Consider the following 14,710-nt stretch of genomic DNA (forward strand, 5'->3'; position numbering starts at 1 on the left):
CAACAATTAACTCGCCACCATTTCTTTTTAAAGCTTTAGATGAAGAGTAATTTCAACTGTAGACCCTGGACATCTGGAGTCGCCAGTGACGTGCAGTTCAATGCAGTAGCAATAAAAGTGAATTTAACACAGCATTGATAATAAACTATATGTTAGGCACAATAACCTAACAACAACAACAACAACAACAACAACAAAATGCAGTCCCTCCAGGATTTCACGGCCTTTTTTTGAGATTGTTGCGGCCCAAAATGCCTAATTTCACGGGAGCTTTTGTAAAAAAAAATTTTTTGGGGGTATAATTCTTGTAACTTATTTCGGGGAGAATAAAACTACTCTGGGCTGAGTTTTCCTAGTAACCAAAAAGGCTCAGGATGCTGCAAATGTTGGTATGATATGAAAATGGCTGGTGGATTTAACACAAAAAATAATAATTTATGTAATTAATCAAATTTGAACATTTCTGTCAGTGGCTTGTTGATCTTTACATTGTTAGTTAATTTCCTATCCTGGCTGGGACACACATTCATACGGTTTGATAAAGTAACGTTACTTATTGGACTTAACTTATCATTGCACTTAGAATAACGAGCGTAGCTGTCCCCAATTTAGGTCATCCTGTACGTCTTATCTCTGGTTTTTCCTGCATCACCGTGTGTGTGTGTCAGTCGCGGGGGGGGGGGAAACTGAGCAGCAGCCCCGCCCGTGAAAAAACTTTAACAGCGTACATTGATGTTAAAATGTATACAGGTTGGCAGGACGGTCTCAAATGTCTTTCGCCGTACTTTTTGTTGGCAAATGTGAGATGTTCGGGTCACACACGTCTCGTCTTCATATCAGAAACAATGAAATTAATTTGGTGACGTACGTGTGTTACGTCAACCCATTCCCGCTTGGTCAGTGGCTCTCAGCGCCACATACTGACGCAAAGTCTGGCACATGGGGCTGCTGTGATTGGTTGAAGTCGCGGGAAACTCCGGTTATTGGTCATATTTGCTGTAAAGTTGCTGTGATTGGTCAAAATTGCGAGTCGCACCGAATTCACAGTGATTGGTTGGTTGAATTTGCGTGAATTGTTGCGATCGCGACATTGCAAATTCCTGGAGGGACTGAAAATGAAAACAAACCAGACTACAAGGCTGAGTTTCTTTCAGCCATTCTTTAAACTAGATTTTAGAAAATGACTCGATGCTTGACAAGCACCAGTGAATCTTGAGATGAAAGGGATTACTACACAATCCCCTGATTATGTTTCTGCTGAGGTGCAGAGTAAACTCACACTCACTTAGCTTACTCAGCGATTATTGTATTTCTAATAACATTCACTGTTACTGTTACTGAACAATAGGATTTATCATCTCTCTACTGTGTCTCTTCATGCCTTCTTCCTCTCTCCCCTCATGCTCTTGATTTCACTCTCTAAAGAAGAAAAGCACACAATCACTGATGATATCTGTCAATGATTATACGTACGCGTGTTCAGTCTGCAGCTTCGTTCCTCCGGCTGCCAACAACCATGACGAAGCTCAACCTCAAGTATGATGTTGCTTTTACGTAACAGCATCTTTACCATAACATCAAACATGTCACAGATTCAGGCTTCAGTGTTTGTGTATGCAAGTGTTAATGAGGAGAGTCATTTCTGTTAGAGTTACAAGGTGCTTGTCTATTACATTACAAACACGTATTAGCTAACTTTCTTCTAATCGGAATGTGTTCACCTAATGTGTCATTACATTCAATTACAATGAATCCATTGTCTAATATCACGCTCTCTTAAATAATGAAGGTATGCAGCCGTCAAAATATTGGCAATTTTCTGTTTCTGTGGAAATGTATTGAGGGAGTGTCAGTTGGAGGCAGTGGCAGAATTAAACTAAAATAATAATCAATACAGCTTGATTGAGTGCTGATGTTTACACATGAAATCTGAGAGTTATTTAAATTTTAGGGAGCTTAAATTCTTTTGACATCTTACAATAATATCCTACAAACACAAAATGTATTGTTCATTGACTTGCCTTTTACTGAAGGAGCCTAGAAACAAAACAGGCTACAGTTTACTCCTCAAATGATATGGCTTAAAGCTGCACTCCTCAATTTTTGGCCATTACGGGGCAGAAGAACTCAAAAACAAGCTAACAGACATGCAGCCCTAACATGGCCTTGACCAACTGCCATGCTTCGCGTGTTTTCAAGCCATGATGTCTTTCTCATGGGCGGGCCAAATTCTCTGGGCAGGCAAAGCAGAGAAAGGGGAGGTAACCTTCCTCCTTATGACATCATAAGGAGGAGATTCCAGATTGGCCCATCTGAGCTTTCATTTTCTCAAAGGCAGAGCAGGATACCCAGGGCTTGGTTTACATCTATCGCCATTTCTAGCCACTGGGGGACCATAGGCAGGCTAGGGGAACTCATATTAATGTTAAAACACCTCATAAAGTGAAATTTTCATGCCATGGGACCTTTAAGCAGCTACATGTTTTGCTACTTTCACCAGCTACAGTAGTTGCTAACTTTGCCGTTTGCTGGGCAGGTATTGTACGGCGGGTTTGTCAGAGCTTTTTCGCTAAAAACACAAAAGAAAACAGTTAGGATTCAGCATTATATTAATGTGTATACATTAAAAACCATGTGTTTACCTGCAGTTAACAAATACATTGACGGTTATTACTTTGTAACAACACATTACTGTGTTTATGTATGTGTGTGTATATATCTATATAATATATTAGGGCTGTCAATTGATTTAAAAAATGTAATCTAATTACATTACATACTCTGATTAATTAATCGCATACATAATTAACGGTGCCTGAACCGATACTTTTTAAGAAAGTAAAAAAAGAAAAGAAAAAAAAAAGGGTACTAAACAACAGTTGGTGACATTAAAGAACGGCTTGTTTATTGCTAAGGCAAGGTCAAAATTAAAAGATTTAATAATAATAATGTATAACAATAACAATAACTTATTTCACTAGTAAATTGCTGTTGAACGACAAAAACAACAACCAGACAGGAAAAGGACATTTACAGTAACTTCAAATGCACCATGAGGCTGTAGTTTCATTGAACGCACCGGCTGTGTTGTTTTGTTTTTTTTTCTTGTTTTTTTTTCACCGTCTGTGTTGTTTCTCCGACGGCAGCTACAGATTGTTACATCCCGGTGTTGAATCCTCTACAGTAAAACACAGTCAAACTTTACACCGTTTAGCCTTAGCTGTCAGCATTTTAACCGTGTTTAATCCAGCTACTAGCTAACGGTAGGCTAACATTAGCTTCTGTTGAGTATAGTGTTAACTAGCGTCACACGCAGCGGGTTTGTGTTTCCTGTATCGTCTGTTTCAGAGCATCAGAGAGAAGCGCAGACATATCAATGGCACCAGATTTCCATCTGTATGCAAATGTCAATATGGAATGGATTAATCTGCGTTAATTTTTTTAACGCGTTATTTTTTCTCAGATTAATTAATTGAAATTAACGCGTTATTTTGACAGCCCTAATAGGCTCAAATGTTAATTTTGATTCAACACCGGTATGTAACAATCTGCAGCTGCTGTCGGAGAAACAACACAGCCGGTGGGTTCAATGAAACTGGTAAACTACACCCTCGTGGTGCATTTGAAGTTATTGTAAATGTCCTTTTCCTATCTGGTTGTTGTTTTTGTCGTTCAACAGCAATTTACTAGTGAAATAAGTTATTGTTATACTATATTATTATTATTAAATCATTTAATTTTGACCATATGGCCTTAGCAATAAACAATGTCACCAACCCTTTTTTTTCTTTTCTTTTTTACTTTCTTAAAAAGTATCGGTTCAGGCACCGTTAATTATGTATGCGATTAATTTCGATTAATTAATCACAGAGTATGTAATTAATGAGATTACATTTTTTAATCGATTGACAGCCCTAATATATATATATATATATATATATATATATATATATATATATATATATATATTTATTTATTAGGGCTGTCAAACGATTCACATGATTAAAATTCTATTATTTTGCATTTCAGAACAGTTTTTAAGTACATATTAACAATCGAAAGCAATTGTTACCAGCGTATCTTGATTGGGAAATGAATGCAGAGAAAGTTACTTTATGAACTTGATTTTAAGATTTGTAATTATTTATTTACTGTAAACAAAAACAAAAAAAGTGTGAATCTGTCATTATTGCACAATTCCTCCAAGTACCTAACTAAAAAACTAAAAATCCCTACCCTTACTAGAGTCAATATAGTGTTTAGTAACTCCTAAATAATGTTGATTACTCACTGATGTCCAGTGATCACCGGTTAATGAGCAGCTCATTTCTGCACAAGTCCGTGTTAACACAGCCCATCTCCACTCTTACCCGGCGAAAGAGAAACAGGCTGGATAGTCCGGTACACTGTTGTTTCCACAACAACAAAAACACAGCAGTCTATGAACTCGCGTTGGGAGTTTCGTTGAAGTTGGATGTAGTCCAGTTTTTGTCGAATGAGCGGACACTTGCAAGCAGGATTGATGGAACAGGTGGCCGGCTATTGTTAGCTTTCCACCTAGCTAGGTTATACTCCAGCCCACGTTCGCGTCTCACCGCTGAGGATGTCCCCCCGTGATCGCCTGCTGCAGCTGCTGGCTCCGGCCGCCGCAGCTGCTGCTGCTCGCCCCGGCCACCGCTGCTGCCCGCTCCGGCCACCGCTGCTGCCCGCTGGTCAAACTAACCTGTACGGCGGGCCACAGCAACCTCTTATTTCCGAACATTCATCTCTCCCCCGCCCCCCGAGGGCTGGTGTTCTAGTATCACGTTAACTGTACTACTATGCTTAGTTCCGTAGGTGGTAGCTCAAGCTTGACGTGCTTTGGTGATATTTTAATTTGGCTTTACACAATGTGCATATTGCTTTCGCTGCAGCAGCAGGATGTGTTATGAGGAAGTGGCAGCTTGATGATAAGTAACGGTGCTGCAAAGGGTCAAAATAGTAGCCTGTTAGGCACGACGCAAAGCCAAGTGAAGTGTAAAATAAATTAATAAATGCCGGCATGCGATTAAAATTTTTTAGCGCATCACGATTAACGCGTTAACGCTGACAGCCCTTATATATATATATATATATATATATATATATATATATATATATATATATATATATATATATATATATATACAGTAATACAAATATTATTTTTCTCTGTGTAGGAAGTTACTGAGGGAGCATCAGTTAGAGGCAGTGACCAAAGCCGCCCAGCAGGACGAGTTGGAGAGGAGGCGACGTCTGGAGCAGCCGAGCAAACCTGATTTCCCCGTACCACTGCTGCCTGAATACACAACTGGTGAGAGTGTGTACCTCCAAAAAATGCTTCCATAAATACTAACAGCCCCCACTGGTCCACTGAACACTAATTCTCTGACATGTACATCATCATGAATTCCTAATCCCAACCATTGACCAAATTATTCAACCTGTAGGGTTCAACTATTGACATTGTCTTTCACTGTGGACAAGTAAAGTGGCTGCAAAGCCTGCTGACTGACTATTATTTCCATCACCCCCATGCTTTCTCTCCTTACTCTCTCTTTTTTGTCTTCCCTCCCTTTCTTTTTTTTCCTTTCTGTCCCTTGTTGCTTCCCAATCTTCTTCCTTCTTTCCTCTTTTTTTTTTTTTTTTGGACTCTTGATCTGCTGCATCGTTCCCCTGCTTCTCTCCAGGTGATGTGACAAAGCATGTGTCGGCATCAACGGCGTCACAGCAAGAAGTGAAGTCGGTCAGACAGGAAGTGATCTGCCTGGACTCCAGCAGCACTGGCATCAGCAAGGACAACTGCAAGACTAACGTACCCACCTCCGCAGCCAAAGAGCACACACGAAAACCAGGTGAGACTTACACACTGCATACAGTCTTGGAGCGACTCAGATCAGCAACATTCCTCGAAGAAGTTGCTTCAGTATTACCTAATTTATTCAGAATTTTCTGAAACAAATACTTGGAATTGGAACGGTGTTTCCGACTTCTTCCTGCTATTTATATGACTCAAGTCTAATAACCTTGAAACAAAATGTGTTTTATTTTGTGTTTTTGGGTAAACCTGCTGACAGAACAAACAAAACAAACTTGGTTGAGGTAATAATGACAGAGGAGTTCAGTTGCCTAAATTGTGCCCCACACATGCAAGGTCTCCGATACAGATTGCTTTTAGACCTTTTAATTGTGTAAGTGGGCTAGTAGGTCAGATGGCTGCGGGAGGTCATGAAAGCAAATAGGGACACAGAGCTGTTAAGTTAATTTATTACCCATCATCCAGTTGTATATTCTGAGCTGTCATCATAGCTAGGCAAAGCCTTAAATAGGCCAGATGCTAATTCTTAAAATGCCTAAACAGCGGAGGTTTGTACCCAGTGTGAGCTTTGGTACAACGTATTTCAGATGTCGAGTGTTAAAGTTATTTAGGTCCAGTTTTTTTAAGATTATTTTTAGGCCTTCATTTTCACAGGACAGATGAAGACATGAAAGGGGAGAGAGAGGGGGAATGACATGCAGCAAAGGGCCGCAGGTTGGAGTCAAACCTGCGACCGCTGCATCGAGGCGTAATCCTCTATATATGTGCGCCTGCTCTACCAACTGAGCTAACCCAGCCACATTTAGGTCCAGTTTAAAAAAAATAAATAATTAAAGGATAGATTCACTAAGGATTCAGTAGAATGTTGTTTCCTATTATTTATCATCATGCTTAACACAGCTTTAATAATTTAATAATACAGCAACTGTGTATATACACAGTATATTACACTCATAAAAACATTTTTAGCTGCTGACTACAGCACAAGCAGGAGGTTGTTTAAAATACAGCCTTGTATGTTTTACATTCCTTTTTTCAGTATAACATATAAAGATGTGTAAAAAAGATTTAAGCCCCTTTAAAAACATTGCTGTTAAAATAATGGTTTTTCAGTTTTCTATCATAGGTGTCCGTGAAAGGGCTGTGAATAGAGCTACAATCACGATATACATGAATGAAAGTTGAGAGTTTATGCAGAGAGTTCAGACTGATGGTCTGATGGTTAATGTGATTTTAAAAGGTTCCTTGTCTTGCCTTTCATTTTACGTTACATTCGGACATTTCAGCTGCCGAGTTCAACCACAGGCCATAAAGCCAATACACTTGGACTGATGAAAACCTCGCATCTCTAAAGCATCAGTCTCTCAGAGATTAAGCAAAGAAGCCTTAATTGCCCCATGACAGCCATGCGTTTATTAAATTACACACTAGTTTCAAATTGCTTTCTGAGCCCAGGGGTCTGGAAAGTCGGCACATTAAAAGGCGGCTTCAGCTTGAATTTCTGGGGTAAATAATGGAAGATTGAAAGGCAACCCAAATCTGAATAAGGTTAAAAAAGCCTGATATCTGGGCCATATCTTGGGATGATTTTTAGGAATGAATGTTGGTGATAATGTTAAGCATCACGCCCATAAAGACATTTAAGTGTTAAACACTAGATCTATCAAAGTAAGGGACTTCTATACTCAGTAAAGACAATATAAAGGAAGTTTCACTTTATTTAAAAAAACAAAATCTTCATAGATTTCTTTAAATTCTCTCAAGGTTGAATGGACTCCACAGTGCTTTGAACCAATTACTGAAAGTCTCCCTGCAAAATGTTAACAACCTAGGTCAAAAAATCTCAGTTCCTGTGTGTGTGTGTGTGTGTGTGTGTGTGTGTGTGTGTGTGTGTGTGTGTGGGGGGGGTTCGTAGATTAGCAGCCATGTGCATCAGAATATTTAAAACCTTCTCAGGGTACATCCTGTGCCGTTCCCGTATTGCCTGAGTGCACACACACGTTCACAGAGTCACTCAAACAGTCAACACAGTCAAACACACACTCAGTTGGGGATAAACACATACGTTCTGCGTTGAAAGAGGACGGAAGTAAACTGCAGGCCCACACAAACAAAAGAGAGAGAGAGAGAGAGAGACCGATGGGATGAACAAACTAACGGACAGATAACGTGTAGATTTGGGAGCTGAGAAAGACATAAGTGAAGGAGAGAAAAAAACGAAGGAGGGAGGAGAAAGGAAGAGAGGTGAAGGGAGAGTCTGTGGGGCAGATCAGAGTGGGTCTGTAGCGCAATAAAGCTGGCTAATCCTGGTTATGAGCCAGAACACACACACATAAAACACACACACTCGCAGTGGCACAGTCAGTGACATTTCTAGTTGGGGTTGCATAACCAGTCGCCCCCTCCACTTTAATCCTGCTTGTATAACCAGCCATTCATGCAGTTATATAAGCTCTCTCTCTCTCTCTCTCTCTCTCTCTCTCTCTCTCTCTCTCTCTCTCTCTCTCTCTCTCTCTCTCTCTCTCTCTCTCTCTCTCTCTTTCTCTCTCTCTCTCTGTCTGTCTCTCTCTCACACACACACACCCACACACACACACACACACACCCCTCCTCTTCCTGTGGTGCCCCTTGCAGTCCACCAGCTTGTGTAACTTTCAGCACTTGATATTATTGACGAAGTCCTTTTTTTATCAGATATGGATTTCAGTCCGTCTGCCAGACACACACACACACACACACACACATATATACACACACACACACACACACACACACAGTGACGTCCATGTTTGATGTTGGTCACCTCATCACTTGAGATAAGTGTATCAAGTATGAAAATATAGCAGTGATTATTTTCATGGGAAAAGTCATTCTGTGATAAAAGTTACTACATTTTTCTTTTGTTCAGTTTTTTAGTTATCCTGTGATAAAGTTTACAAGTTTCTTCATCAGAAAGTGTTATTAAAGTCTGATGAGAAACACATGCCCCTCCTGAATAGTCTATAATAGTACAGTATATAATATGTCCATAAGACCTCTAATGGAAATATTGGAATTTCTTTTAATAATTCTCCAATATTTCCTTTTAGTTAATGTGGATAAAATGTTCTTAAATATATATGTGAAAGCAAGGTCAAATCCTTTTTGAATACAGTTGTCAGTCTGAGATCAAAACGTGTTTTCTAAACTTGGATGTAAAAAAACTGTTTGCAAGACCTGCAGTGTAACTTTTTGGAAATCTCATCTTCTCCCTCCGGGCAGATGTGATCGATCTGAGCTCGGACGAGGACGACTCCATCGTCCACCTCAGCAGCGAATCCACCATCGAGGAAGAAGAGAGCGAGCAGAGCGGCGCACACGTCAATGACGCCCTTAACCGAGCGGACAACCAGGGCAGGGTGCTGGTCAACCTGAACCATCCAGCTGCAGAGGACGACATTTTCCTGTCAGCTCAGCTGGCGCGAGCAGTCAAACCTCACCAGGTATTATTACTGCTGCACTCAAAGCAAATGCTTGGTCCTTTTGATTTATTTATTTTTTTACTATGCCATCAAGTCATATTGTGAGAATTACCTTCTTTCTTGACCTTTTTGAAGTCAGGGACAGCCGGCTCAATTCTCCGTCTCTGTCCTTCCCGTCTCCTCCTCAGATCGGTGGAATCCGTTTCCTGTACGACAACCTGGTGGAGTCGGTGGAGCGATTCAGCAGCAGCAGCGGATTCGGCTGCATCCTCGCTCACAGCATGGGCCTGGGCAAAACGCTGCAGGTCATTTCTTTCATCGACGTCCTGTTCAGACACACCCAGGCTCACACCGTGCTCGCCATCGTACCTGTAAGCACCTGTAGACTGGAATACAAGGAAATGTGAAGGGTCAATAAGTGCTCAGATGTAGACACACAGTACGATGATAACAATATTGATCAAATCAGACTGGAAGACGATGAGGCAATTGACTCAGATTCTTTATATACTTTTATCCCAGGTGAACACACTGCAGAACTGGCTGTCAGAGTTCAACATGTGGGTCCCGCCCCTGGAGGCGTTACCTCCAGATACTGACCCGGGACTGGTGACGCCTCGTGCCTTTAAAGTTCACATCCTCAACGACGAACACAAGTGAGTAACAGGAACAAGAGCATTTTGTTTGTTTTTAAGCTCTTCCTGTGTAAAGCCTGAATCCTTTCACCTACCTGCTTACTTACCCATACTTTTTATGAATTTTTTGTGTGTGTGTGTGTGTGTGTGTGTGTGTGTGTGTGTGTGTGTGTGTGTGTGTGTGTGTTGCAAAATGAGTGTACAATTCTCATTAAACAGCCATGTCTGAGAGTGACACCGTAGCCTCATTCTGTCTCAGTTCAGTTAAAAATGAACAAAATTAGCAAGCATTTGTTCCTGCTGTTCAAGCACTACTCTGAAATTGTTATTATTCATAATGAATTGGTATTTTATCACAATTAGATGATTGATTACAATACTATTTATTCTGGTTTTCTCTCTTTAATACAATATAATCTTGTAAGCCTGATCACTGAGAGAGCAAACCGCTCCAACACTGCATTTTACATTGTGTGCCACTGGGCTGGTTTATTCAGTTCTAATAATTGTATGTACTTTTACGTTTTGTACAACTTTCTGTATTGCTTTTGGAGAGCACAAACAAGGAGAGGGTGGTGTTCATTATGTGCAAATGGACCAGTGATTCAAAATATACTAAGAAATGTGTAAAATCCAAAATTAAGGTATTTCAAGAAACCCAAGCAGTAACTTTATTTACCTTTTTCTTACCTTACCTAGGAACACAACTACCAGAGCCAAGGTGGTGGAGGACTGGGCTCGGGACGGAGGGGTGCTACTGATGGGCTACGAGATGTACCGCCTCCTGTCGCTGAAGAAGAGCTTTGTGGCTGGGAGGAAAAAGAAGACCAAGAAAACAGCGGGGCCAGTGGTCATCGACCTGGATGAAGAGGACCGGCAGCAGGAACTGCTCAAAGGTGGGAGAGGAGGGAACAAAGAGGAGTAGAAAATGGAGGGGAAATATGGGCAAAATCTTTTTAATATATGCTACTTTTTAAAGCACCAGGGTGGAATATCATTGAAGGTATTTTTGCTCATTCTCCTCTCCTCCAGGTATCGAGAGAGCCTTGGCCCGGCCTGGTCCAGACGTGGTCATCTGTGACGAAGGCCATCGCATCAAGAACTGCCACGCTAGCACATCGCAGGCTCTGAAGAACATCCGAACCCGACGCCGCGTGGTGCTGACTGGCTATCCGCTCCAGAACAACCTCATCGAGTACTGGTGCATGGTCGACTTTGTCCGACCCGACTTCCTAGGTATGGGGCAAGATCAGCGTTTTGTTTCAGGAAATGTTTTTACTAAATGCTCCCTGAGATTAGAATGGAGATGTTGGTCATCAGAAGACTGATTTGATCGCTTGTTTTCCTGTTAATCTTCTCACTACAGTTTTTATTTCCTTTATGTATCTCAGGTACACGCCAGGAATTCAGTAACATGTTTGAGCGTCCCATTCTTAACGGGCAGTGTGTGGACAGCACGCCTCAGGACGTCCGGTTGATGAGGTACAGGAGCCACGTCCTGCACAGCCTGCTGGAAGGCTTCGTACAGAGGTGAGACAGCTGCCTATATAAATCAACAACTAGGTCCCTTAAAGATTTAATAGAGAATACAAATGTTCTATTGACATTTGGCTGTCTTAAACCTGACATTTTGCCACCTATTCTTCATTTTAAGTAATATTTTACTAAATATTGTACGTGTGTTTATTCCAGGCGAGGTCATGACGTCCTGAAAGACCAGCTGCCCTCTAAAGAGGAACATGTGATCCTGGTGCGTCTGTCTCCCCTGCAGAGGGCGCTCTACACAGAGTTCATGAACCGCTTCAGAGAGGCAGGAAACTCCGGCTGGCTCAGCCTCAACCCACTGAAGGCTTTCTGCGTCTGCTGCAAGGTGAGGAGGAGGGCATGTGTGTGGAACGCTACCTAGATTCAAAAGGACCTTTTATTTAACATCTATGGTAGATGTCTTCAAAATTTGCAATAGGTACAAATGATAATTATTTATCTAATGATTTAAATAATCAGAGCCACACATTTCAGAGTCATTTTATCTGCAAGTACAGTATAAACATTGAAATTACTTCTACAAATGTCTTCTTGCTCTGTCTGAGTCCCTGCCGTACGTAATACTGTTGCACAAGTAACCATCTAAGTCAACAGGCCTCTGCACCAAGATACATTCCTGTATATTTATCATACTTGGCAAATCCAGTGATTGCTGCCTTGAGTGTTTTCACACCGCTGACCTCCTGTAATTCTTCAGATTTGGAACCATCCAGACGTGCTGTACGAGGCCTTACAGAAGGAAAACCTGGCCAGTGACCAGGACTTGGACCTTGATGAAATCACTTCCACAGGTCCCGCCCGATGTCCAACTGCACCCAATCAAAAGTCCAAGCGCCTGGAAAACCCTAACCCCATTGGTGGACTGAGTCTCAACCAGCTACAGGAGAAAGCCAATCAGGTCATCACTTACGAATGGGTATGTCAAAAGACTCAGATACAAAAGAGTTTTACAACTAATTTAATACGTTTGCTACCTTTAACATAAACCTGCATAATGCATTGTTTTTTTTTAAGAATGCCGCCAATGCTTTCAACCGAAATCTCAGTCGGGTCGTAAACGGAACATTATGTTCCCCCTTACTGAGATGCTGCTGTCAGTTCAGTGCTGCCACCCACAGTATAATGAAGAAAACTACAAATAGATGCTCAATCGTGCATGGTATGCTTCTTTAAGACATCATGAGGCAATTGTTTCGTATCAAAACACTTAGAACAAGTTAAATCCCACAATATATGTTGCATTGAATAGTGCGAAGTTAAGCACTTCAGTAGAATTCACTTCTTTGTTTGTTGCCTCTCCTCGCTTATAAGCAATTTAACCTCACTTCCTTTATGTCTGTAAAGGTTTACGAATGTAAAGGGGATTTTTAATAGTACAGTACATTTTAACAGTCTATCTCTTCGCATGACCAGGCAAAGGACATCATGTATGGCTACAAGCCCGGCCTCCTGGAAAACTCCGCAAAAATGGTGCTGCTGTTCCATCTGATAGAGGAGAGCGTCAGGAAGGGAGACAAAATCCTCGTCTTCAGGTACGAGATCAGACACACAAGCGCTTCACCTGGATTTTTATCAATTATTTTTTTTCTCAGTTATTTCTACACTCATGTGATATACCAAATAAACAAAAACTAACTGTAGCTAAACAAATTACTAAGTGGGAACCTAACCTCAGCTTTTATTTTCTGATTTGGTTAAATTCCACTTTACGTTACTGAAGCTTCCGGCATGTGATCCAAGCCCTAATTCTGCCATTTGTCTTTCTCCTGCAGTCAGAGTCTGTCCACACTGACGGTGATTGAGGATTTTCTGGCTAAGAGACCAGTGCCTCCTTTGCCCAACACGTCGAGCAGAGACAGACCCAACCAGAACTGGGTCCGCAACCTCAACTACTATAGTAAGTGATCAGTAATTATGATTTAAAGATGTTTTTCCTTGTTCAGTATTTGGTCCAATAAATATCCCAAACTAGAAACCTATTAAGGCCCAGTGACAGGTGACACAGGTGTAGGTCAATGGAACATGGTCTGAATATTCTGTACAGTTTACTAACTCAGTTTTTCTGTCCACCAAGCTTAACTAATGGTACATTCTCATAAATCTGTTGTTTTTCTTGACTGTATTTCTGACTACAGTAGTTTGGGTGTGCAGTGGTACTGCTCCTCTAATTGACTTACAATGAGTGCTGCCATCTCCTGGTGTTTCTTGATAACAGACTTTGATTTATGGTTTTCCACAGGCACAGAAAGGAATTCATTGTAGAGTTCCTGTTTGTGTATTTCAGAGATATTTCAATAAATAGGAGCTGTATCCACAAAGTCACTTTGTCAACCTAGTAAAGGTGAATTGAGTTTAACTATGTGCATGGGTATCTTATTTTGCACGAATGTTTTCTTTATTCTGAACTTGTGTCCTCTGCACACAGTTGTTTAATTTTACCTCTAGATTATATATAATAGCAGGAGGAGAATCAAATCCCCAGGGATACAATTGCACTATATAGTGAAGCCACCCAGTTTGTCAGGACTCTTCTAACTCTCCATTGGTTGTGTGATGTTTTGAAGGACTGGATGGGAGTACAGCGGCCTCAGAGAGAGAGAGACTGATAAACCAGTTCAATGATCCATCCAACACTTCAGCATGGGTCTTCCTGCTGTCAACCAGGTAAAACGCACAATAACAGTAATATTATTGAGAGAAAATGGGTGTGAAAGGTCGGGACATTATATGACAATAAGAAACATAACCCTCAGGGCTGGTTGTCTGGGCGTAAACCTGATTGGGGCGAACCGTGTGGTGGTGTTTGATGCCTCCTGGAACCCATGCCATGATGCCCAAGCCGTGTGCCGCGTCTATCGCTACGGGCAGAGGAAGCCATGTCATATCTACCGGCTGGTTTGCGACTTCACGCTGGAGAAGAAGATCTATGACCGTCAGATCTCCAAACAGGGCATGTCAGGTGAGTCGGAGAAGGCATTGATGACTTTGTTTGAATATTTAGGCGAGAATTAGTCTTGCTTTGCCAGGGTCTGGCTAGTCCACACAGCATTCCGGGATTGGAGAAAAACATGCTCCGGTCTATTGGCATTTCTTTAAACCAATCACAATCGTCTTGGGCGGCGCCTAGCACCAGGAAAAGCCGCGGTGCTGCTGCAAAATGGCCTCGGAAGGAACTTGTTTTGGTGGAACATGTGTTCGTTCAAAGGTTGTTTTAGTCGTGCAACAGAAAACTC

General features: G+C 41.4%; 1 protein-coding gene across 4 annotated transcripts in view; it reads left to right on the top strand.

Moving 5' to 3' along the window:
* LOC144520651 (helicase ARIP4-like) overlaps positions 1–14,710 on the top strand; it is an 81,118-nt gene that overhangs the window by 59,350 nt on the left and 7,058 nt on the right. For 3 of the 4 annotated variants that reach the window (XM_078254531.1, XM_078254534.1, XM_078254533.1), the window contains 14 exons: positions 5,199–5,338; positions 5,709–5,873; positions 9,098–9,318; positions 9,486–9,668; positions 9,820–9,953; positions 10,632–10,828; positions 10,965–11,168; positions 11,324–11,462; positions 11,625–11,802; positions 12,175–12,393; positions 12,891–13,009; positions 13,250–13,374; positions 14,042–14,141; positions 14,231–14,436. In XM_078254531.1, the coding sequence (XP_078110657.1) occupies positions 5,199–5,338; positions 5,709–5,873; positions 9,098–9,318; positions 9,486–9,668; positions 9,820–9,953; positions 10,632–10,828; positions 10,965–11,168; positions 11,324–11,462; positions 11,625–11,802; positions 12,175–12,393; positions 12,891–13,009; positions 13,250–13,374; positions 14,042–14,141; positions 14,231–14,436 (2,330 nt within the window). The remainder of the gene's footprint in view (positions 1–5,198; positions 5,339–5,708; positions 5,874–9,097; positions 9,319–9,485; positions 9,669–9,819; positions 9,954–10,631; positions 10,829–10,964; positions 11,169–11,323; positions 11,463–11,624; positions 11,803–12,174; positions 12,394–12,890; positions 13,010–13,249; positions 13,375–14,041; positions 14,142–14,230; positions 14,437–14,710) is intronic. The other variant, XM_078254532.1, reaches the window with a different exon arrangement.

This window comes from Sander vitreus, chromosome 7 (genome assembly GCF_031162955.1).
Source record: "Sander vitreus isolate 19-12246 chromosome 7, sanVit1, whole genome shotgun sequence".
Taxonomy (NCBI): domain Eukaryota; kingdom Metazoa; phylum Chordata; class Actinopteri; order Perciformes; family Percidae; genus Sander; species Sander vitreus.